General features: G+C 44.5%; 1 protein-coding gene across 2 annotated transcripts; it reads left to right on the top strand.

Annotated features, from left to right (window-relative positions):
• Nucleotides 1-4,836: 4,836 nt before the first annotated feature.
• On the top strand, nucleotides 4,837-23,954 carry LOC129844757 (N-alpha-acetyltransferase 60-like). 2 transcript variants are annotated; one of them, XM_055912851.1, is made up of 8 exons: nucleotides 4,837-5,043; nucleotides 6,190-6,305; nucleotides 6,827-6,956; nucleotides 12,488-12,584; nucleotides 14,025-14,145; nucleotides 17,905-18,018; nucleotides 21,250-21,414; nucleotides 21,776-23,954. In XM_055912851.1, the coding sequence occupies exons 2-7, from the start codon at nucleotides 6,196-6,198 to the stop codon at nucleotides 21,404-21,406; spliced, it is 729 nt and encodes a 242-aa protein (XP_055768826.1). In that variant the 5' UTR covers nucleotides 4,837-5,043; nucleotides 6,190-6,195; the 3' UTR covers nucleotides 21,407-21,414; nucleotides 21,776-23,954. The 2 variants fall into 2 exon arrangements, with proteins under 2 accessions (XP_055768826.1, XP_055768825.1); XM_055912850.1 differs by having other exon boundaries at nucleotides 4,838-5,043; nucleotides 21,823-23,954.
• The last annotated feature ends 1,689 nt before the right edge of the window (nucleotides 23,955-25,643 follow it).

Raw genomic sequence — 25,643 nt, 5'->3', positions numbered from 1 at the left:
GAAGGGTTTTCCCAACTTGTTCAAATGTTTAAATCATTATAATTCTACTACTAATAATAGTTATAGCAGTGCTCCTTACCAGTCCAGTATGTATGCAGGTATTCGTACTTACAACCAGCAATATCAAGAAAGGTCAGTAGGTGACAATGGTACTGTACACTGTATGGGTGTAGTTTTCATAAATACAATGAACATGGTGTGATCACATCTAAAAGAATCTCCATTGAGAACCATCACAAAGTTGGTCTCCGTATTGAATTGACCTTTTAATTGGACTTTTTCTGATACATTTATATAGTCATTAAATATGTCCACCTGGCCTGAGTCTACAATATCTTTGCAAGAACAAAAAGCTTAAAATAAGTAGTTCTAAAAGCAAAATAACTACTTCAATGAAAAACCCAAATAAATCAAACAAAATATCCTTCAGTGTCTCAACTCAGCCAGTGTCTCAACTCAGCCAGTGTCTCAACTCAGCCAGTGTCTCAACTCAGCCAGTGTCTCAACTCAGCCAGTGTCTCAACTCAACCAGTGTCTCAACTCAGCCAGTGTCTCAACTCAGCCAGTGTCTCAACTCAGCCAGTGTCTCAACTCAGCCAGTGTCTCAACTCAGCCAGTGTCTCAACTCAGGCAGTGTCTCAACTCAGTCAGTGTCTCAACTCAGTCAGTGTCTCAACTCAGTCAGTGTCTCAACTCTTCAAACAGCAGCTATGGACAAGTATGTCGCACAAAGTAGGCCATTTTAAATAAAATAACATGAAATAAATCATTTGTAAGTGTCCTGAAAACTACTAAACAAAAGAACAAATATCAATTACACCAGGGGTTCTCAAACAGGGATCCATGGACTAATTGCAAGGGGTCCGTGAAATAAAAAAGTGTAATGAATGTAGTCAGTACCACAAGGTTTCCAGTAAGTTTACATATAATATAGAGGGGGTGGAGGTCCCTGAGGACTGCTCAAAACCTTGCCTGCCTTGCCTCAAAATATGCAGGGGTTCCAGTACCGCAAAAAGGTTGAGAACCACTGCTATACACACTACTGAACAAAAGAACCGAGCATATGTTTGCGGGTTTCCTCAACAACACATCAGTTGGCACTTTCTCAATGCCCTCGCCTGTTGTCTCCGACACCCTGTATAGCCCAATAAACTCCTTGTGAGGGACATGGTCATGGTCAACATAACGCAGACAGACACTCTCCTGTTCAGCACCAGAGACATCTTGAGTACCATCAACAATTAATGAAAATTGTACAATCGGAAGAGACCTAATCTCAGCTGCAATGCCTCGAATGACTATTGGCCATGATGTTCAGAATTTCATTCTGTGCTTTGGGGCCTGTGTACATTGTGGTACGCTCTGTTAACCACTTCAGTAAAATGGGATCATCCTCTTCTGCCCTAAGTTTCAAAATCTGGTATAAATTCCCACTGTCATCCGTGTGGCCTCTAAAGGCTTGTCCCTGTCTTACTACATGCCGCACCGAACTAACAATTTTCATCAAGCAATGCCTTGCGTCATCCAGCTGTTTAACCCACGCGCTGGACATAACTGGACACTGATTGGATTTAGCTGGTGTGCTGTTACAATTACAAAGTGGCGGTGGGTTTGGCAATTTTGATGTGCTGTGAATTTTTCAATGCCTTTTCTCCAGTTCCTAAATCCTGCACTAATGAAGGCAGCATCAGCTCTTTGGCCAAAAGATGGCTGGCTTGAAAACCCTTGGCTACAGTGAAAACACAACACTCCTTTTATTGATGGATTATAATGTAGCCAGGGGAAATCGCGAAACCATCTCTCTTGAAACGTCAACACTCTGTTGGCAAGAGTTTGCGGTTCTATAAATTGTGGGTGTGGCTGATATGGTTTTGTGCCATCACTGTGGTAACTGGACAATGCTGTGCCACTGTCCCCTATACTGGTGCTGCTGGCAACAAGGGTGACACTTGGTCCTGCCGTGGCTGTGACACTGTCCTCTGAAGTCTCTCTTCCTGGCTCTTTCCCTTTCACCCCCCTAACTGACTCAGCCGGTCTCCTAGAAAATAAATAAGGTGTTTGCCGTACTCCTAACTACCGGTACCCAAAACTACACAATTAATCACAACAGCAATACCATTGCCGTAAACAAATCTTAGTTTAGTCACCAGTTTAAGTTGAGAGTGGGGGTATCCATGGCATTTTCCAATTATGTCCCTATCTTACAAGTCAAAAAAATTGAGAACCTTTCATAATGTTGCCAAACAAAGACTCAACAAACTTACCTGAGACTCCCTGTCTCTGCCAGTCTGTCCCCAGCTCTGCTGTCTGTGTGCCATCTGTTGCCTGCTCTGCCTAATGACATCATTGTGAAACATTTCCATTAGCATTTCACTTCTTTCTTATGAACATATTAGGATACTAGAGTTCTTACTATGCGTTTTGGTGTACTGACAAATACTCTGATGTCCGTCTTCTTACTTTTTTCTGCCATTTTTCTACCTGGCTGGCTGGCTGGCCTAGCTGCACACACACACAGTTACACAACACATGCTGCAACCTTTTGTAATTTAAATAGTTTGTTTCATATTGGCTGGCTTTCAACAATAGCTGAATTTGTAAAGCTAGCGAGCACCAATTCCGTTTCTGTGTGTTTGCTATAATCTTTGCTACCTGGTTAAATAAAGGTGAAATAAAATAAAATAAAAAAGGTTCACTAGCGACAATTTATCTTTTGCAACGAGACCATTATATATATTTAAGACAATGGTAGAAGAGAGTGTAGTTCTGTTCTGTTCAGTTTGGACTTCAGTTTATTGCTAACCTTATCACAGGGACGTCGAAGCACTACAGCTGCATGCTGATCTTGGAATAAACTGACGATAGCAAAGATTCCATCTTTGACGACGCCACATAAATGGAATAGGTACTAGCTAGCTTGATAGTTAATGTTTGCTTTAGTTTGCGTGCTAGCTCTGTAAATTCCCCTAGTGTGTGAACCCTGCCAGCATAAAAATAAATAAATAACATTGCTATGGACCTGCTATGGATTGACTGGATTAACCTCGCGTCAGTTACGTACATGTCCCTTTCGGACAGTAGATACGAACCCTTTATTACCTTGCCAGCTAAAGAACTGGCAGTGGATCAAACCATTGTGAGGCAAAGGGCGTGGGGGGGTCGCAATCTTTTGAAATTTAAATGCGCTGTTAAGTGTCTATAATCAGCACAAGTGCTTTCATTGCGTATTATTAATATTATTGAAATTACATAGTTATGTTTACAGTGATATATTGGGGGGGACAAATCATATTTTTCCCAAGATGGGGGGGTCGTGTCCCCCCCGGCCCCCCTGGGATTTCCGCCTATGGCTGTACCTCCTCACAGGTAATACTGGTCTGATGTTATTGTCCACCCAGGGCTGTACCTCCTCACAGGTAATACAGGGCTGTACCTCCTCACAGGTAATACTGGTCTGATGTTATTGTTCACCCAGGGCTGTACCTCCTCACAGGTAATACAGGCCTGATGTTATTGTCCACCAGGGCTGTACCTCCTCACAGGTAATACTGGTCTGATGTTATTGTCCACCCAGGGCTGTACCTCCTCACAGGTAATACAGGCCTGATGTTATTGTCCACCAGGGCTGTACCTCCTCACAGGTAATACTGGTCTGATGTTTTTGTCCACCCAGGGCTGTACCTCCTCACAGGTAATACTGGCCTGATGTTATTGTCCACCCAGGGCTGTACCTCCTCACAGGTAATACTGGTCTGATGTCATTGTCCACCAAGGGCTGTACCTCCTCAAAGGTAATACCGGCCTGATGTTATTGTCCTGTGCCTCCTCACAGGTAGTACTGGCTTGCTTTGGCCACAGACAGTGGCAGATCGTCAGACTTTCATCTATTACTGTTGTGTCAACTGTATCAACAATGATACCGAGGGATTTGACGTTGGGAAGTCAGTCAGCCCTGGGTGCATAAACAACTTTACTAGGGGTTTCTTCCTCAGCCAAAAGGAGCATATTTTACTATAGGCTATCAATGTATACAGAGATGGGCAAAAGATGCATGCAAATCTATCTTGTTACAAGTACAAGATATTCTAAAAAACAAGGTATCAAACTAAAATACAAAATACTTTTGCAAAGTATTGTATGTAGATAAAATACAAGTATTTTGTATTTTCATCCTTTTCAAAATTCTAAATACATTTGCCAGTTCATGCCTTCACTTCAACAACATTCTCAGTAATGGTAACAAAAAACAGTTTAGTTGCTATGACTGTGATATGTGGTTGTTCATCTACCTTTGTTAAATGCACTGACTGTAAGTCTTCTAAATGACCAAAATGTAAATGTAAAAATGATCAATTACAAAGCACACTGGGTATTATTATTGGCCTTGTTTTGGGTGCGGAGCTCATTAGAATAATACCCAGTGTTCATTTACATTTTTGTCATTTAGCAGACACTCTTATCACACCATAGTGCCATCAGACTTCTGATCCCATTGCAGTGTGAAAGGGGGCGACAAAATTGTGAACCGCTATAAAAAAATAAATATATACATGTATAAATAGAAAAATTGTATAGAAAAGTATTTTGTATATATAAATTAAAGGTCTGTATGTATCTTGTTACAAAATACATTGGATTGTAGTTCGGGACAGTGTAAAAAAAACATACTCAAGAGTAGTTAAATACGTATTTAAAATACATGTTACAGAAATACTGCCTATGTCTGAATGTATAGTATGTTTGTTACAATCATTTTGGGGAAATTAAACTACAAAACCATATCCCCGAGAAACTACATTTCCGCACACAAAGCTGAATGACTTCCGGAATGTGACATACACAGGAAGAAGCCAACTCGGCTAGTTGTCAAATTAGCAAAGCTGACTAGCCAGCTAATGTATTGGTGGGAGACCAGTGTCCGTGGTTTTCTGAATAGAGAGCAAATTTGGGTTTTATCATGGTGTTTCCACTGTAGGAAACACTTCAAACGACACCCAAGGAATTTTCCCCCGCACGTTCCTCTTGTTCGAGCGCATAAACAAGGTAACGTTAGGTTACAAAATATTTGAGCTAGCTAGCTTGTCGGTCAGCTAACAAGACACCTTGCTAGCTACCCAGCTAAATGTAGCCATTATCCTCTACTAACTTTTGAGCTGACATAGTTAGCGAAGTGTTGTCCAGTTATGCTTATATTTCATTTACTTATTTTGCCTGGAATCGTAGCTAAGTAGGTCGCTACGTCAGCTAGCGAACTCCCTCAGAACTAGAAAGCTAGCTAGCTAGGTTAGCTAACTTTCTTGTTTTGACAACCAGTCAAGTCTAAAGTCTATCTAACGCTAGCTAAAGGGGGAAGGAATTGGCTAATAATGCATCTTGTTTAGCTGAATTTACTGTGGAATGTCAACCAAACAGTCAGTTTGCTAGCAGTGTTAGCTAGCTTGATAACATAGCACCTTACTGGGGCTGCTGTTTAGGTTGTTTAGGCATTTAACTTAGCTAGCTAGTTAACGTCAAACAACTAACTAGTTAGCATCATAAAGCATGTTCTCTTCATAGAGCACAGCAGTTCTGTCCACATTTTAAAGCTCTGGTTTTGTCCTCACCGATGACAGTTGCTACTGCCACCAGGGGCAGAGTAGAGAGGTTTCAGAAGTTTGTTTGCCTGTCGAGCTATCATTCCCTGTCCCTCTCCATCCACCTGTGCCTCCCAAATGCCCCCCTATTCCCTTTATAGTGCACTACTTTTGACCAGGCCCATAGAGCACATGTCGAAAGTAGTGAATTATAAAGGTATTAGGGTGCCATTTGGGATGAACCCTCATATCCAGGACCAAGGACAGTCCACCTGGCAGTGTATTAACCAGCTGACTAACCATTTTAAAAGGACCAAGGACAGTTGACCTGGCAGTTTATTAACCAGCTGACTAACCATTTTAAAAGGACCAAGGACAGTTGACCTGGCAGTTTATTAACCAGCTGACTAACCATTTTAAAAGGACCAAGGACAGTTGACCTGGCAGTTTATTAACCAGCTGACTAACCATTTTAAAAGTTGTGTATAAATATATAAACAAAATATGTCAGATAATGTTATAGAAGATTGATCAGTGTGATTGGTGTGTGTGATCTGTGATTGGTGGGTTGTAGGAGTTAATAACTGTATCTCTCCTGGCATTGGTCGTTTTCTAGGTGTGAATGACCGACGTGGTGTCCCCCACTGCGCTCAGCGAAGTCCAGCTCCGCCTCCTCTGCCACGATGACATAGACTGCGTCAAGCTGCTGTGTGGGGATTGGTTCCCCATCGAGTGAGTACTGCGCCACGCGGCCAATAGCAACACAGGATCGTATCGTGTTCACTAGAGAGAGAGCTGAGGGAAACTGTAGTGGTACTTTAACTTGTCTAATAAGAACAGATTTTCGCTTTCCGTTTCAAAACGCTTTGCTATGTTGAGCCCCACTGAACACAACCCAGGGCACCTGTCCTCACCTGTACCCTGTCACCTTAATACAGTTGAAGTCTACATCACCTGTCCTCACCTGTCCCCTGTCACCTTAATACAGCTGAAGTCTACATAACCTGTCCTCACCTGTACCCTGTCACCTTAATACAGCTGAAGTCTACATCACCTGTCCTCACCTATCCCCTGTCACCTTAATACAGCTGAAAGTCTACTCATTCTATCTGCCACCTGTACCTACCTTAAGGCTTATTAGACCTATAAGCCATTTAGCGAACGCTTTTGTCCCAAGTGACTTAGACATGCATTTTCCATATGAGTGGCCCCAGCAGGAATCTAACCTCTGAGCCTCACCTGTCCCCCAACAGGTACCCAGACTCATGGTATAATGACATCACATCCAACAAGAAGTTCTTCTCCCTCGCCGCCATCTTCAAGGGAGGCATCGTGGGAATGATCGTAGCTGAGATCAAGGGCCGGACCAAAGTACACAGAGAGGTACGGTTGCTGGGGTAGAGATGATCCTGACTGACTGACTGACAGTACACAGAGTGGTTCGGGTGCTGGGGTAGAGATGGTCCTGACTGACTGACTGTACACAGAGTGGTTCGGGTGCTGGGGTAGAGATGGTCCTGACTGACTGACAGTACACAGAGAGGTACGGGTGCTGGGGTAGAGATGGTCCTGACTGACTGACTGACTGACAGTACACAGAGAGGTACTGGTTCTGGAGTAGAGATGGTCCTGACTTACTGACTGTACACAGAGAGGTACTGGTTCTGGGGTAGAGATGGTCCTGACTGACTGACTGACTGACAGTACACAGAGAGGTACTGGTTCTGGGGTAGAGATGGTCCTGACTGACTGACAGTACACAGAGAGGTACTGGTGCTGGGGTAGAGATGGTCCTGACTGACTGACTGACTGACTGACTGTACACAGAGAGGTACGGGTGCTGGGGTAGAGATGGTCCTGACTGACTGACTGACTGACAGTACACAGAGAGGTACTGGTTCTGGGGTAGAGATGGTCCTGACTGACTGACAGTACACAGAGAGGTACTGGTTCTGGGGTAGAGATGGTCCTGACTGACTGACTGACTGACAGTACACAGAGAGGTACTGGTGCTGGGGTAGAGATGGTCCTGACTGACTGACTGACTGACTGACAGTACACAGAGAGGTACTGGTGCTGGGGTAGAGATGGTCCTGACTGACTGACAGTACACAGAGAGGTACGGGTGCTGGGGTAGAGATGGTCCTGACTGACTGACAGTACACAGATAGGTACTGGTGCTGGGGTAGAGATGGTCCTGACTGACTGACAGTACACAGAGAGGTACTGGTTCTGGGGTAGAGATGGTCCTGACTGACTGACTGACTGACTGACTGACTGACTGACAGTACACAGAGAGGTACTGGTGCTGGGGTAGAGACGGTCCTGACTGACTGACTGACTGACTGACAGTACACAGAGAGGTACTGGTGCTGGGTTAGAGATGGTCCTGACTGACTGACAGTACACAGAGTGGTACTGGTGCTGGGGTAGAGATGGTCCTGACTGACTGACAGTACACAGAGAGGTACTGGTTCTGGGGTAGAGATGGTCCTGACTGACTGACAGTACACAGAGAGGTACTGGTGCTGGGGTAGAGATGGTCCTGACTGACTGACTGACAGTACACAGAGAGGTACTGGTGCTGGGGTAGAGATGGTCCTGACTGACTGACTGACAGTACACAGAGAGGTACTGGTTCTGGGGTAGAGATGGTCCTGACTGACTGACAGTACACAGAGAGGTACTGGTTCTGGGGTAGAGATGGTCCTGACTGACTGACTGACAGGACGATTGAACATGTTTTCAGGAGAAATGTCCGTTATAGACTGTGAATGTACCCCATATTGAACCTATTGTTGGAAGCTGAATGTTTTGACAGACAGTAGTTGTTAGGGGGTCATATTAAAGTCAGGGTTTTTGGTCAATCCCTTTTAAATTTCAGTCAATTCAGGAACAACACAGCAATTCCAATAGTTTTGAATTAGGATCATTTGGAATTGGAAGTTGTATTACTATCTGAATTGACAGGAATATAAATGGGTTTGAGCCCAAACCTGATAATACTAGTTATGTTTATAGTAGTGTAGTTATCCCTGTCACTCACATTCCTTAGGAACAGTCTGAAATGGAACACACTGACATTCTACATTCTGTTTATAGTCTCCTACTAATTAGACCTGAAGCAGCCGGAGGGGAAGAGGTGGGTGGGACGAGGAGGGGAGAGAAGGAGGGGGGGTGGAGAGGAAGAGGTGGGTGGGATGAGGAGGGTGGCAAGGAGGGGAGGGGAAGAGGTGGGTGGGAAGGAGGAGGGGACAAGGAGGAGGGTGGGGGGGTGGGGGATGGAGGGGTGTTGGAGAGAGGTGGAGGGGGTTGGGGGTGTGGAGGATGGAGGGGTGTTGAAGAGTAATGGAGAGAGGTGGAGGGGGTTGGGGTGTGGGGGATGGAGGGGTGTTGAAGAGTAATGGAGAGAGGTGGAGGGGGTTGGGGTGTGGGGGATGGAGGGGTGTTGAAGGGTAATGGAGAGAGGTGGAGGGGTGTGGGGAATGGAGGGGTGTTGAAGAGTAATGGAGAGAGGTGGAGGGGGTTGGGGGTGTGGGGGATGGAGGGGTGTTGAAGAGTAATGGAGAGAGGTGGAGGGGGTTGGGGGTGTGGGGGATGGAGGGGTGTTGAAGAGTAATGGAGAGAGGTGGAGGGGGTTGGGGGTGTGGGGGATGGAGGGGTGTTGAAGAGTAATGGAGGGAGGGGGTTGGGGGTGTGGGGGATGGAGGGGTGTTGAAGGGTAATGGAGAGAGGTGGAGGGGGTTGGGGGTGTGGGGGATGGAGGGGTGTTGAAGAGTAATGGAGAGAGGTGGAGGGGGTTGGGGGTGTGGGGGATGGAGGGGTGTTGAAGAGTAATGGAGAGAGGTGGAGGGGGTTGGGGGTGTGGGGGATGGAGGGGTGTTGAAGAGTAATGGAGGGAGGTGTTGGGGTGTGGGGGATGGAGGGGTGTTGAAGAGTAATGGAGGGAGGGGGTTGGGGGTGTGGGGGATGGAGGGGTGTTGAAGAGTAATGGAGAGAGGTGGAGGGGGTTGGGGGTGTGGGGGATGGAGGGGTGTTGAAGAGTAATGGAGGGAGGTGTTGGGGTGTGGGGGATGGAGGGGTGTTGAAGAGTAATGGAGAGAGGTGGAGGGGTGTGGGGGATGGAGGGGTGTTGAAGAGTAATGGAGGGAGGTGGAGGGGGTTGGGGGTGTGGAGGATGGAGGGGTGTTGAAGAGTAATGGAGAGAGGTGGAGGGGGTTGGGGTGTGGGGGATGGAGGGGTGTTGAAGAGTAATGGAGAGAGGTGGAGGGGGTTGGGGGTGTGGGGGATGGAGGGGTGTTGAAGAGTAATGGAGAGAGGTGGAGGGGGTTGGGGGTGTGGGGGATGGAGGGGTGTTGAAGAGTAATGGAGAGAGGTGGAGGGGGTTGGGGTGTGGGGAATGGAGGGGTGTTGAAGAGTAATGGAGAGAGGTGGAGGGGTGTGGGGGATGGAGGGGTGTTGAAGAGTAATGGAGAGAGGGGGTGTGGGTGTGGGGGATGGAGGGGTGTTGAAGAGTAATGGAGGGAGGGGGTTGGGGGTGTGGGGGATGGAGGGGTGTTGAAGAGTAATGGAGGGGGTTGGGGTGTGGGGGATGGAGGGGTGTTGAAGGGTAATGGAGAGAGGGGGTGTGGGTTGGGGGTGTGGGGGATGGAGGGGTGTTGAAGAGTAATGGAGAGAGGTGGAGGGGGTTGGGGGTGTGGGGGATGGAGGGGTGTTGAAGAGTAATGGAGGGAGGTGGAGGGGGTTGGGGGTGTGGGGGATGGAGGGGTGTTGAAGAGTAATGGAGAGAGGTGGAGGGGTGTGGGGGATGGAGGATGGAGGGGTGTTGAAGAGTAATGGAGGGGGTTGGGGGTGTGGGGGATGGAGGGGTGTTGAAGAGTAATGGAGGGGGTTGGGGTGTGGGGGATGGAGGGGTGTTGAAGGGTAATGGAGAGAGGGGGTGTGGGTTGGGGGTGTGGGGGATGGAGGGGTGTTGAAGAGTAATGGAGAGAGGTGGAGGGGGTTGGGGGTGTGGAGGATGGAGGGGTGTTGAAGAGTAATGGAGGGGGTTGGGGGTGTGGGGGATGGAGGGGTGTTGAAGAGTAATGGAGGGGGTTGGGGTGTGGGGGATGGAGGGGTGTTGAAGGGTAATGGAGAGAGGGGGTGTGGGTTGGGGGTGTGGGGGATGGAGGGGTGTTGAAGAGTAATGGAGAGAGGTGGAGGGGGTTGGGGGTGTGGTGGATGGAGGGGTGTTGAAGAGTAATGGAGGGGGTTGGGGGTGTGGGGGATGGAGGGGTGTTGAAGAGTAATGGAGGGAGGTGGAGGGGGTTGGGGGTGTGGGGGATGGAGGGGTGTTGAAGAGTAATGGAGAGAGGTGGAGGGGGTTGGGGTGTGGGGGATGGAGGGGTGTTGAAGAGTAATGGAGGGAGGTGTTGGGGTGTGGGGGATGGAGGGGTGTTGGAGAGTAATGGAGGGAGGTGGAGGGGGTTGGGGGTGTGGGGGATGGAGGGGTGTTGAAGAGTAATGGAGAGAGGTGGAGGGGGTTGGGGGTGTGGGGGATGGAGGGGTGTTGAAGAGTAATGGAGGGAGGGGGTTGGGGGTGTGGGGGATGGAGGGGTGTTGAAGAGTAATGGAGAGAGGTGGAGGGGGTTGGGGGTGTGGGGGATGGAGGGGTGTTGAAGAGTAATGGAGGGAGGTGGAGGGGGTTGGGGGTGTGGGGGATGGAGGGGTGTTGAAGAGTAATGGAGGGAGGTGTTGGGGTGTGGGGGATGGAGGGGTGTTGAAGAGTAATGGAGGGAGGGGGTTGGGGGTGTGGGGGATGGAGGGGTGTTGAAGAGTAATGGAGAGAGGTGGAGGGGGTTGGGGGTGTGGGGAATGGAGGGGTGTTGAAGAGTAATGGAGAGAGGTGTTGGGGTGTGGGGGATGGAGGGGTGTTGAAGAGTAATGGAGAGAGGTGGAGGGGGTTGCTTAACTCGGTATACCGAAACTTCTGTACTTTTTCGATAATAGAACATGAAAAACGTCTTGGTACTAGAATGTTTGTTTCTTTTGATAGTACTTCTGTCAAATGTGTCTCACAGATGAAAGGGAATGAGGGATACCTAGTCAGGTGTACAACTGAATGTGTCTTCCTCATTTAACCCAACCCCTCTGAATCATTGGGTATGTTGTGGTGGTCTGCTTGGAGGGAAAGGGAAAGGGAATGAGGGATACCTAGTCAGGTGTACAATTGAATGCCTTCAACTGAAATGTGTCTTCCTCATTTAACCCTCTGAATCAGAGAGGTGCAGAGTCTGTCTATCAGAGCAGCTGATGTTCCCCTTACAGCTCTAGTGCACTGTGCCTGCTCCACTCATGGGCTCCCGAGTGGCGCAGCGGTTCGAATCCAGGCTGTATCACAACCAACCGTGATTGGGAGTCCCATAGGGAGGCGCACAATTGGCCCAGCGTCGGTCGGGTTTGGCCGGTGTAGGCCGTCCTTGAAAATAAGAATTTGTTCTTAACTGACATTATGGTTAATTTAAAATGTTATAACAAAAAATCATGTTAGCTCTCCACTTAGCCTGCACTGGGAGTCTGGGCAGCATCATGTTAGCTCTCCACTCAGCCTGTACTGGGAGTCTGGACTGCATCATGTTAGAACTCCACTTAGCCTGTACTGGGAGTCTGGACTGCATCATGTTAGCTCTCCACTCAGCCTGTACTGGGAGTCTGGACTGCATCATGTTAGCTCTCCACTCAGCCTGTACTCCACTTAGCCCACTCATGCTGCACAGAAGTTAACATACTTGAATAATGCGACACGGCGTGTAGAAATGTTGAAACTGTTCATTACTGTTCGCAAAACAATGTCCCTACATCCTAGACTCTAGATTTCCTGGTGTTAGTCAGTGTTATAAGTATTAATAGCTGTGTATAACCTCTCCTCTCTGCAGGATGGAGACATCCTAGCCTCTAGATTTCCTGTGGACACCCAGGTGGCTTACATACTGAGTCTGGGGGTGGTGAAGGAGTTCAGGAAACATGGAATAGGTAGGTACACTTAGGGCTGTTGCGGTGACCGTTTTACTGCCACACTGGCGGTCACGAGTCATGAAGGCAGTCAAATTCCACATGACCGTGTAGTCACGGTAATTAGGCTTCGCCAAGCTCAGATGCTGCTGATGGTCATTCGTAGCCTACTAAACTTGCTAACTGCCTGGTACTCAGCACTCTATTGTCCCTCTAATCACTCTGACATCAATACAAATGTGTTCGCAAATCTAATCCAATACTTTATGAGTGCCCATGAGCTCATGTTGCGCATAATTTCTATAGACTATGCAATTGCGGGAGAAAAAACAGAGTGATGGCCTCTAATAAAAAGAGGAGGATCCCATCAGCTTTCCATAGGCTAGTGCTTTTGCTGTTCGTTAGGCCTACTCATCTAGTTGGCCGATAAAGTAAATGTGGACAGTTCTTCCAATATCTTCAATAGGCACCTCGGGAATTGGACAGCGCAGGTGCATCCCCGATGTGTCTGTCTTCACTTGTAGCCTGTGAGAAAGACCCGATCTCGTGACGGAGAGCCATGTGAGTGAGAGACACTTCAGATTGCGCAGCACACTCCGGGAGAAGGTCACAACGCAGCACTCCGAGCCACAAAAGGCACAGATTTTTTTTTGGGGGGGGGGTGCATTATGGCCGCAAAGGGGATGCAGCCCTGAAATACGAGGCATTATCAAGTGCTTGGTCAAATTGTGAAGGAGAGACTGTTGGAGTGTACAGCCTGCGCAAAAAAACTAAGCAGAGCTCATGCCTTTTTAAGCATCATTAGTCTCATCATGCAGCCTTACAATGTATTAAAAATCCAAACATATAGCCCAACGTTTGTATCACAACTAAAGTTACATTAATAACTCTAAATTAAGCATATAGGAAGACCTGTTTCTTTGCTAACCGCTCAACACAGAATAGACACATGTGCGCACTCCTTCAAATCGTTTGGAGAAAATATTTATATTTTATTCAGCTTTGTTCAATTGTTTTATTCATATTATAAAATAATATAAAATAATGCCAGGGAATTCTAAGCATGTCTTGTCTGCTAAATGAACTAGTGTAGCCCACAGTCATATGGCGTAGCCAGATCAGGGCCTAACATAAGGACAAAGCAGAGTATGCTATTCTGTTCTTCTGAAATAGATTACATTTTCTTCATATGATGCTTCTTTAGACCTGTCTAAAATAAATAGTTCATTTATTGTGAAGGTGTAGGCTATATTACATGGATTTGACTTTTTAATGGCATGGCTTGTAGGCTATGTGTGGCTACCAGGAGAGGCTAAATGTGTTTATGTTAATTAACCTGTCACTTACCGTGAGACAGACAGTTATTTGCATGACAATCATCGGCTGACAATTTTGTGACAGCCACAGCCCTAGGTACACTCACAGTCACTCACTGTCCTGCTACTCTTCTCCCCCTCCCAGGCTCCTTGCTGCTGGACAGTCTTAAGGAACACATCTCCACCACGGCGCAGGACCACTGCAAGGCCATCTACCTCCACGTGCTGACAACCAACACCACGGCTATACACTTCTACCACAACAGGTAGGTAGGTAGGTAGGTAGGTAGGTAGGTAGGGACCAAGTGTGGAAAAAAGTCATTGATTTTATTGTGTTTTCCTGAGGAAAAATGTACTTTATGACTGATATGTGGTTGTCTGACCTAGCTGACTTGTGATGAATGCATTGTAAGCTGCTCTGGAGAGTGTCTGCTAAATCACTCAAATCTAAAACTGTTTTATTAAATGTAGCTACTGGGGATATATGTAGTATTAGATGTAGCTACTGGGGATATATGTATTATTAGATGTAGCTACTGGGGATATATGTAGTATTAGATGTAGCTACTGGGGATATATGTAGTATTAAATGTAGCTACTGGGGATATATGTAGTATTAAATGTAGCTACTGGGGATATATGTAGTATTAGATGTAGCTACTGGGGATATATGTATTATTAGATGTAGCTACTGGGGATATATGTATTATTAGATGTAGCTACTGGGGATATATGTAGTATTAGATGTAGCTACTGGGGATATATGTATTATTAGATGTAGCTACTGGGGATATATGTATTATTAGATGTAGCTACTGGGGATATATGTATTAGATGTAGCTACTGGGGATATATGTATTAGATGTAGCTACTGGGGATATATGTATTAGATGTAGCTACTGGGGATATATGTAGTATTAGATGTAGCTACTGGGGATATATGTATTATTAGATGTAGCTACTGGGGATATATGTATTATTAGATGTAGCTACTGGGGATATATGTATTATTAGATGTAGCTACTGGGGATATATGTATTATTAGATGTAGCTACTGGGGATATATGTAGTATTAGATGTAGCTACTGGGGATATATGTAGTATTAGATGTAGCTACTGGGGATATATGTATTATTAGATGTAGCTACTGGGGATATATGTATTATTAGATGTAGCTACTGGGGATATATGTAGTATTAGATGTAGCTACTGGGGATATATGTATTATTAGATGTAGCTACTGGGGATATATGTAGTATTAGATGTAGCTACTGGGGATATATGTATTATTAAATGTAGCTACTGGGGATATATGTATTATTAGATGTAGCTACTGGGGATATATGTATTATTAGATGTAGCTACTGGGGATATATGTATTAGATGTAGCTACAGGGGATATATGTATTATTAGATGTAGCTACTGGGGATATATGTAGTATTAGATGTAGCTACTGGGGATATATGTATTATTAGATGTAGCTACTGGGGATATATGTATTATTAGATGTAGCTACAGGGGATATATGTAGTATTAGATGTAGCTACTGGGGATATATGTATTATTAGATGTAGCTACTGGGGATATATGTATTATTAGATGTAGCTACTGGGGATATATGTATTATTAGATGTAGCTACTGGGGATATATGTAGTATTAGATGTAGCTACTGGGGATATATGTAGTATTAGATGTAGCTACTGGGGATATATGTAGTATTAGATGTAGCTACTGGGGATATATGTATTATTAGATGTAGCTACTGGGGATATATGTATTAGATGTAGCTACTGGGGATATATGTATTAGATGTAGCTACAGGGGATATATGTATTAGATGTAGCTACTGGGGATATATGTAGTATTAGATGTAGCTACTGGGGATATATGTATTATTAGATGTAGCTACTGGGGATATATGTATTATTAGATGTAGCTACTGGGGATATATGTATTATTAGATGTAGCTACTGGGGATATATGTATTATTAGATGTAGCTACTGGGGATATATGTAGTATTAGATGTAGCTACTGGGGATATATGTAGTATTAGATGTAGCTACTGGGGATATATGTATTATTAGATGTAGCTACTGGGGATATATGTATTATTAAATGTAGCTACTGGGGATATATGTATTATTAGATGTAGCTACTGGGGATATATGTATTAGATGTAGCTACTGGGGATATATGTATTAGATGTAGCTACTGGGGATATATGTATTATTAGATGTAGCTACTGGGGATATATGTATTAGATGTAGCTACTGGGGATATATGTATTAGATGTAGCTACTGGGGATATATGTAGTATTAGATGTAGCTACTGGGGATATATGTATTATTAGATGTAGCTACTGGGGATATATGTAGTATTAGATGTAGCTACTGGGGATATATGTAGTATTAGATGTAGCTACTGGGGATATATGTATTATTAGATGTAGCTACTGGGGATATATGTAGTATTAGATGTAGCTACTGGGGATATATGTATTAGATGTAGCTACAGGGGATATATGTATTAGATGTAGCTACTGGGGATATATGTAGTATTAGATGTAGCTACTGGGGATATATGTATTATTAGATGTAGCTACTGGGGATATATGTATTATTAGATGTAGCTACTGGGGATATATGTATTATTAGATGTAGCTACTGGGGATATATGTAGTATTAGATGTAGCTACTGGGGATATATGTATTAGATGTAGCTACTGGGGATATATGTATTATTAGATGTAGCTACTGGGGATATATGTATTATTAGATGTAGCTACTGGGGATATATGTAGTATTAGATGTAGCTACTGGGGATATATGTATTATTAGATGTAGCTACTGGGGATATATGTAGTATTAGATGTAGCTACTGGGGATATATGTATTATTAAATGTAGCTACTGGGGATATATGTATTATTAGATGTAGCTACTGGGGATATATGTATTATTAGATGTAGCTACTGGGGATATATGTATTAGATGTAGCTACAGGGGATATATGTATTATTAGATGTAGCTACTGGGGATATATGTAGTATTAGATGTAGCTACTGGGGATATATGTATTATTAGATGTAGCTACTGGGGATATATGTATTATTAGATGTAGCTACTGGGGATATATGTATTATTAGATGTAGCTACTGGGGATATATGTATTATTAGATGTAGCTACTGGGGATATATGTAGTATTAGATGTAGCTACTGGGGATATATGTAGTATTAGATGTAGCTACTGGGGATATATGTAGTATTAGATGTAGCTACTGGGGATATATGTATTATTAGATGTAGCTACTGGGGATATATGTATTATTAAATGTAGCTACTGGGGATATATGTATTATTAGATGTAGCTACTGGGGATATATGTATTAGATGTAGCTACTGGGGATATATGTATTAGATGTAGCTACTGGGGATATATGTATTATTAGATGTAGCTACTGGGGATATATGTATTAGATGTAGCTACTGGGGATATATGTATTAGATGTAGCTACTGGGGATATATGTAGTATTAGATGTAGCTACTGGGGATATATGTATTATTAGATGTAGCTACTGGGGATATATGTAGTATTAGATGTAGCTACTGGGGATATATGTAGTATTAGATGTAGCTACTGGGGATATATGTATTATTAGATGTAGCTACTGGGGATATATGTAGTATTAGATGTAGCTACTGGGGATATATGTAGTATTAGATGTAGCTACTGGGGATATATGTATTAGATGTAGCTACTGGGGATATATGTATTAGATGTAGCTACTGGGGATATATGTAGTATTAGATGTAGCTACTGGGGATATATGTATTAGATGTAGCTACTGGGGATATATGTAGTATTAGATGTAGCTACTGGGGATATATGTATTATTAGATGTAGCTACTGGGGATATATGTATTAGATGTAGCTACTGGGGATATATGTATTATTAGATGTAGCTACTGGGTGTATATATGTATTATTAGATGGTCATCTAAAATAAATGAATACCAACAGAGACTTCACGCAGCATCACTACCTACCTTACTACTACTCCATACGAGGGGTGCTGAAAGACGGCTTCACATACGTTCTGTACATCAACGGAGGGCATCCGCCCTGGACACTCTTATATCCTTTACTACAAGGGGATTGGTGGGGGGGACTCTTATATCCTTTACTACAAGGGGATTGGTGGGGGGGACTCTTATATCCTTTACTACAAGGGGATTGGTGGGGGGGTACAAGTGTGTGTGATGTTGTTGGTTTGGGGGGTACAAGGGCGGATGTGGGGGTAGGAGTTTGAGTGTGTGTGTCCATGTGGAGCTCCTGAACTAACTTATGTGTCACAGCAAAGGTGTGTGAAGACCTTTGCAGTCAATATTTCTTTGTTTTTATTTGTAATTTATTTCAGAAATGTTTTTATTTCACTTTTAAATGTGGCATAGGTTGTGTAGATCAGTGGTCAAAACATTTAGAAATGGAAGACAGCAACACGTGAAGACTGTGCACGGCTGTGTAGACTTCCCCCTAGGCACACTTCTGGAATTCAAGCAGGAAGTGGAGAATTGAATTGCAATTGAACTGGAATTGCAGAAATCTTTAAAAGTCTAATTGTAAAAGAAAATTATTCTTGGAATTGGAGTTGAACAAGAGCCCTCCTTGGCTGTGTTTTCTAGTGACAGAGACATGGTTGTTGCTTTCAGTTCTTATCCATTCTGCAGCCTTCACAAAGTCAGTGCCTAATTCAATATATTATCCTTAAAATGTAACCCGTTATATCAATACATTACATATCATAAAATCAACTTTATTTGTCACGTGAAGCCGAATACAACCGGTGTAGACCTTACTGTGAAATGCTTACTTACAGGCCCTTAACCAACCGGTGTAGACCTTACTGTGAAATGCTTACTTACAGGCCCTTAACCAACCGGTGTAGACCTTACTGTGAAATGCTTACTTACAGGCCCTTAACCAACCGGTGTAGACCTTACTGTGAAATGCTTACTTACAGGCCCTTAACCAACCGGTGTAGACCTTACTGTGAAATGCTTACTTACAGGCCCTTAACCAACCGGTGTAGACCTTACTGTGAAATGCTTACTTACAGGCCCTTAACCAACCGGTGTAGACCTTACTGTGAAATGCTTACTTACAGGCCCTTAACCAACCGGTGTAGACCTTACTGTGAAATGCTTACTTACAGGCCCTTAACCAACCGGTGTAGACCTTACTGTGAAATGCTTACTTACAGGCCCTTAACCAACCGGTGTAGACCTTACTGTGAAATGCTTACTTACAGGCCCTTAACCAACCGGTGTAGACCTTACTGTGAAATGCTTACTTACAGGCCCTTAACCAACCGATGTAGACCTTACTGTGAAATGCTTACTTACAGGCCCGTAACCAACCGGTGTAGACCTTACTGTGAAATGCTTACTTACAGGCCCTTAACCAACCGGTGTAGACCTTACTGTGAAATGCTTACTTACAGGCCCTTAACCAACCGGTGTAGACCTTACTGTGAAATGCTTACTTACAGGCCCTTAACCAACCGGTGTAGACCTTACTGTGAAATGCTTACTTACAGGCCCTTAACCAACCGGTGTAGACCTTACTGTGAAATGCTTACTTACAAGCCATAATCAACAGTGCAGTTTTTAAATAAATAATAGGTATTCGGTAAACAATAGATAAGTAAAGAAATACGAAATAAAAATAAAACAGTAAAATGACAGTGAAAATAACAGTAGCGAGGCTTTATACAGGTGTTACGGTACAGAGTCAATGTGGAGGCTTTATACAGGTGGTACCGGTACAGAGTCAATGTGGAGGCTATATACAGGGGGTACCGGTACAGAGTCAATGTGGAGACTATATACAGGGGGTACCGGTACAGAGTCAATGTGGAGGCTATATACAGGTGGTACCGGTACAGAGTCAATGTGGAGGCTATATACAGGTGGTACTGGTACAGAGTCAATGTGGAGGCTATATACAGGGGGTACCGGTACAGAGTCAATGTGGAGACTATATACAGGGGGTACCGGTACAGAGTCAATGTGGAGGCTATATACAGGGGGTACCGGTACAGAGTCAATGTGGAGGCTATATACAGGGGGTACCGGTACAGAGTCAATGTGGAGACTATATACAGGGGGTACCGGTACAGAGTCAATGTGGAGGCTATATACAGGGGGTACCGGTACAGAGTCAATGTGGAGGCTATATACAGGGGGTAGTGGTACAGAGTCAATGTGGAGGCTATATACAGGAGTACTGGTACAGAGTCAATGTGGAGGCTATATACAGGGGGTACCGGTACAGAGTCAATGTGGAGGCTATATACAGGGGGTACCGGTACAGAGTCAATGCCCAGTTAGTCGGGCTAATTGAGGTAATATGTACATGAGTGTATAGTTAAAGTGACTATGCATAGATGATCAACAGAGAGTAGCAGCAGTGTAAAAGAGGGGGTTGGAGGGTGGGGGGTGGCGGGACACAATGCATATAGTCCGGGCACCAGTTAGTTGGGCTAATTGAGGTAATATGTACGTGAATGTATAGTTAGTGACTATGCATAGATGATAAACAAAAATATATTTTTTATTTTTTTTAGCTTTTCCTAGCCACTGTGCTTCTACACCTGCATTGCTTGCTGTTTGGGGTTTTACGCTGGGTTTCTGTACAGCACTTTGAGATATTAGCTGATGTAAGAAGGGCTATATAAATACATTTGATTTGATTTGAAAGGCCGAAACCTAGAGAGGAACCAGGCTCTGAGGGGTGGCCAGTCCTCTTCTGGCTGTGTGGGTAGAGATTATAACCTAGAGAGGAACCAGGCTATGAGGGGTGGCCAGTCCTCTTTTGGCTGTGTGGGTAGAGATTTTAACAGAACATGGCCAAGAGGTTGAAACGTTCCTAGATGACCAGCAGGGTTTAATAATAATAATAATAATAATTATAATGATACAGTAGCCAATACAGATTGAAGTATTGAGCATTTCCAGAATGATTTCATGCTGTTCATATTAAAGAGCTTCAACAGCTATGATATTCACTCATTGGATTGGTTATATTTAGGATCATGTTTTACATCTTTGATTTGTATGTTTTAATATGAAAGCATTCAGGGGACATTTAGAAGTTTACATTTAGGACTATTCCCTCTTAGTTCGTGAAGAGTTTGAGTTAGTCTGGAATTGGAGAACAGTTGAATTAAATATAAATTGAAGAACTGTTATAGAATATTACATTGATGGGATTGATAGGGAGATGAAATTGAATTGGAATTGAATTTGTGTAATTGACCCCAACCTTGCTCCATAAATCCTATAGTCCTTGACGGTCCTCTTGCACTGACTACATCCAACACATTGGCTCGGCCCTGGCCAGCCTCAGTCCCTGCTCAATCCCCCAGAGACTCTACAGACAGGCCCAGTCTCTGCTCCGCAGCCTGATGCCCTGGTCTGGCATCGCATCCAAGACTGGTATCCAGTACAGCAGGACCATGTGACCGGACAGGTGGGTATTTGGGAGAGGCGGGGGTGTACACTATGTGTTGTTGATTGAATTTCATTTAACTCAATACTCTCTCCCCTCTCTCTCTCTTCTCTCCTCTCTTTGTCTCTCTTCTCTCCCCTCTCTGTCCCCTCTCTCTTCTCTCCCCTCTCTCTCTCTTCTCTCCCCTCTGTCTCTCTCTCTCTTTTCTCCCCTCTCTGTCTCTCTCTGTCTCCCTCTCAATTTCTCTCCCTACTCTCTCCCTCTCTCTCCCCTCTTTGTTTCTGTCTCTCCCCCCTCTCTGTCTCTCTCCTCTCTGTCTCCCTGTCACCTTCTTTTCTCTCCCCATCTGTTTTTCTTCATGGTCTTCCCCTGTGTTGTTCAGGACACTCTGACCTCACCTGACCCACCACCACTCGGAACCCTGGAAAGACTGAGGGCTGAGACCCCCCCCAAACACCAACCAAGACACCCAGCCACTCAACCCAGACCCTACAAACCAAGACGCCCACCAAACCCAGCAAGCTACACACCAAGCGTCTCGTCTCTCCCAAGCTGTCCTATCCTGTCCTACAGCTCATACAGAGACGATGTATTATAGCTGTACATTACATATATCCTCTAATATATAAATACATATATACTGTATATATACCCTGTCAGTAGCTACCCTGTCCTCCACTCTACCGTCTGAGCCAGTGGTGTAGTGGAGAGTCAGCACATGTAGACTCCGTTCACCTTTTCTTTACTGTCGTGGGAAAAGCCATTGAAATATAGGGATTGAGTGTTACCTTATTCACTGGAATAGTGTGGACCGGGTTAAGATTCAGTAGGGTTGGGGTCAACTCTGGTTTCAACTGGACCGGGGTGAGATTCAGTAGGGTTGGGGTCAACTCTGGTTTCAACTGGACCGGGGTGAGATTCAGTAGGATTGGGGTCAACTCTGGTTTCAACTGGACCGGGTTAAGATTCAGTAGGGTTGGGGTCAACTCTGGTTTCAGTTCAGACAATTTGAAATGCTATTTGTCAATAATCAGAATCCACATAGAAAGATAATTTGTTATTTCAATACAATCATTGAAATCCTGAATCCTGAGTTGAGATCAGCACTCACATTTTCACACAAATCTTACATTGACATCAACGTATGATCTAGACAGAAGTCTACTTTAAGTGTGCACAGAGACCTCAAGGACTAGAATTCCTCCCAGACTTTCAGTCCACTTTGGGTCTGATTCAGACTTGAGATAAGTAGACTTACAGTAAATCATTTTTTTTTTGTTTTTACTGAAGTCCACGTTTAGTCAACTTATCTCAAGTCTGAATTGTGCCCTTCCTGACCTAATGTTGACCTGAATCCCTGCTGTCTGTCTGTCCCCTTCAGGGCTGTCTGTCATTCTGCTGCTCATGTAGACAACCAGACAGGTTTTAATCCTGATGTTTAACATAGCGGACATTAGATTTGTGTGTCTGCCTGTTTGTTTTAACAGATTAAAAAATATAACATGGTAGTAGTTGCTCCCTCTATGAGATTCCCCCAATACCCCAAATATATGTGTGTGTGTAGTGTGTGTCTAGTCAAATGTAGTGCACTATAAAGGGAGTAGGGCCCGTAGTAGTGCACTATATAGGGAATAGGGCCCATAGTAGTGCACTATATAGGGAAAAGGGTGCTTTTTGTGACTCAACCGAGGTGTAGTTAAGTTAGACAGTTTATAGATAATGTTTTAAAGAGGAGCAGTGTGTGTATAGGGTTACAGAATTCCTCTAACTTTTCCCAACACTCCCAAAGTTTTCCAGAGATCCTGGTTGGACGATTCCTGGAACGACGAGCGGATAAGCAGGAAATCCGGGAATCGTCCAACCAGGATTTGTTAAATAGCCTGGAACTTTGAGAGAGGTAAGGGAGTTGTGCAACGCTACTAGGTGTCTAGATAACATCTTTAAACAGGAGGGTGGATTGAGGTAATACTGAATGTAGTGTTGATAGCGCCACTTAACTGACCAGTCTGATTTTAGGAAGAAACTAATCACTCTGGAGACAGATCCAGTTAACTGATTGACCAGTCTGATTTTAGGACGAAACTAATCACTCTGGACACAGATCCAGTTAACTGATTGACCAGTCTGATTTTAGGACGAAACTAATCACTCTGGACACAGATCCAGTTAACTGATTGACCAGTCTGATTTTAGAAGAAACTAATCACTCTGGACACAGATCCAGTTAACTGACCAGTCTGATTTTAGGAAGAAACAACTCACTCTGGAGACAGATCCTAAATTGAGATGTATTCTCATTAATAGCAGCATTAGAGCCACATTTTTATAGTGCAGAAGCAATGTGCAAAATGTACTGTAAAACTTGTTATAATCGGGAAGTTGGATTTCATTTAAAACTTTTCTTCAATGTGTGTTTATAAAGAGACGTCTAAGGCATCGCTCAGTTTGCCTCACTAGAGTTCAGTAATCGCCTCTTTTATAACGCGTATTGTTGAAGAAAAGTTTCAAATGAAATCTTACTGCGAGATTATAATGAGGTTTACGGTAATTTTTCAATTTTGCACAATGTTTTTTACGCTATGAAAATAGGAGCCCTTAATCGGGGTCTGGGAACCTTCCCCTGTAGGTGAAGTGGAACAGAGTGGGTCTCGTAGAATCTGGCTGAACACCAAATGGCACCCAGTTCCTGAATTTGTCCACTACTTTTGACCACAAACCAATGTAGAGCTCTGGTCAACAAGTAATGCACTATATAGGGGATAGGGTGCCATTCTGGATTGAGACACTATTGTTCAACTGAAAATATAATTTGATCAGGAGGTGTTTTATTATAATTTTTTATTGTGCTTGACAGCCTTCATCCAAAACGGGGATGTGCACGAAGGTCACGTTTGTGTCTTAAGAGGCAGAGTGTGTCCCAAATGGACCCCTATTCCCTACGTAGTGCACTACTATAGACCTTAACCACAGAGGGTTAGCCATTCAGGGCTCTGGTTAAAAGTAGTGCACTACTATAGACCTTAACCACAGAGGGTTAGCCATTCAGGGCTCTGGTTGAAAGTGGTGCACTACATAGGGACTGGGGTTCCATTTGGGGTGTAGTTCATCGGGTTGTAGGTAGTGTAAATACAAAATATACACTGCTCAAAAAAATAAAGGGAACACTTAAACAACACAATGTAACTTCAAGTCAATCACACTTCTGTGAAATCAAACTGTCCACTTAGGAAGCAACACTGATTGACAATAAATTGCACATGCTGTTGTGCAAATGGAATAGACAAAAGGTGGAAATTATAGGCAATTAGCAAGACACCCCCCAAAACAGTAGTGATTCTGCAGGTGGTGACCACAGACCACTTCTCAGTTCCTATGCTTCCTGGCTGATGTTTTGGTCACTTTTGAATGCTGGCGTTGCTCTCACTCTAGTGATAGCATGAGACGGAGTCTACAACCCACACAAGTGGCTCAGGTAGTGCAGTTCATCCAGGATGGCACATCAATGCGAACTGTGGCAAAAAGGTTTGCTGTGTCTGTCAGCGTAGTGTCCAGAGCATGCAGGCGCTACCAGGAGACAGGCCAGTACATCAGGAGACGTGGAGGAGGCCATAGGAGGGCAACAACCCAGCAGCAGGACCGGTACCTCCGCCTTAGTGCAAGGAGGTGCACTGCCAGAGCCCTGCAAAATGACCTCCAGTAGGCCACAAATGTGCATGTGTCAGCATATGGTCTCACAAGGGGTGTGAGGATCTCATCTCGGTACCTAATGGCAGTCACGCTACCTCTGGCGAGCACATGGAGGGCTGTGCGGCCCCACAAAGAAATGGCACCCCACACCATGACTGACCCATCGTCAAACCGGTCATGCTGGAGGATGTTGCAGGCAGCAGAACGTTCTCCACGGCGTCTCCAGACTCTGTCACGTCTGTCACATGTGCTCATGTGCTCAGTGTGAACCTGCTTTCATCTGTGAAGAGCACAGGGCGCCAGTGGCGAATTTGCCAATCTTGGTGTTCTCTGGCAAATGCGAAACGTCCTGCACGGTGTTGGGCTGTAAGCACAACCCCCACCTGTGTACGTCGGGCCCTCATACCACCCTCATGGAGTCTGTTTCTGACCGTTTGAGCAGACACCTGCACATTTGTGGCCTGCTGGAGGTCATTTTGCAGGGCTCTGGCAGTGCACCTCCTTGCACAAAGGCGGAGGTAGCGGTCCTGCTGCTGGGTTGTTGCCCTCCTACGGCCTCCTCC

The sequence above is a fragment of the Salvelinus fontinalis genome, unplaced genomic scaffold, assembly GCF_029448725.1.
Source record: "Salvelinus fontinalis isolate EN_2023a unplaced genomic scaffold, ASM2944872v1 scaffold_0223, whole genome shotgun sequence".
NCBI lineage: Eukaryota > Metazoa > Chordata > Actinopteri > Salmoniformes > Salmonidae > Salvelinus > Salvelinus fontinalis.
The sequence above is the reverse complement of the archived record's forward strand: the minus strand, read 5'-3'. Positions and strand labels throughout refer to the sequence as shown.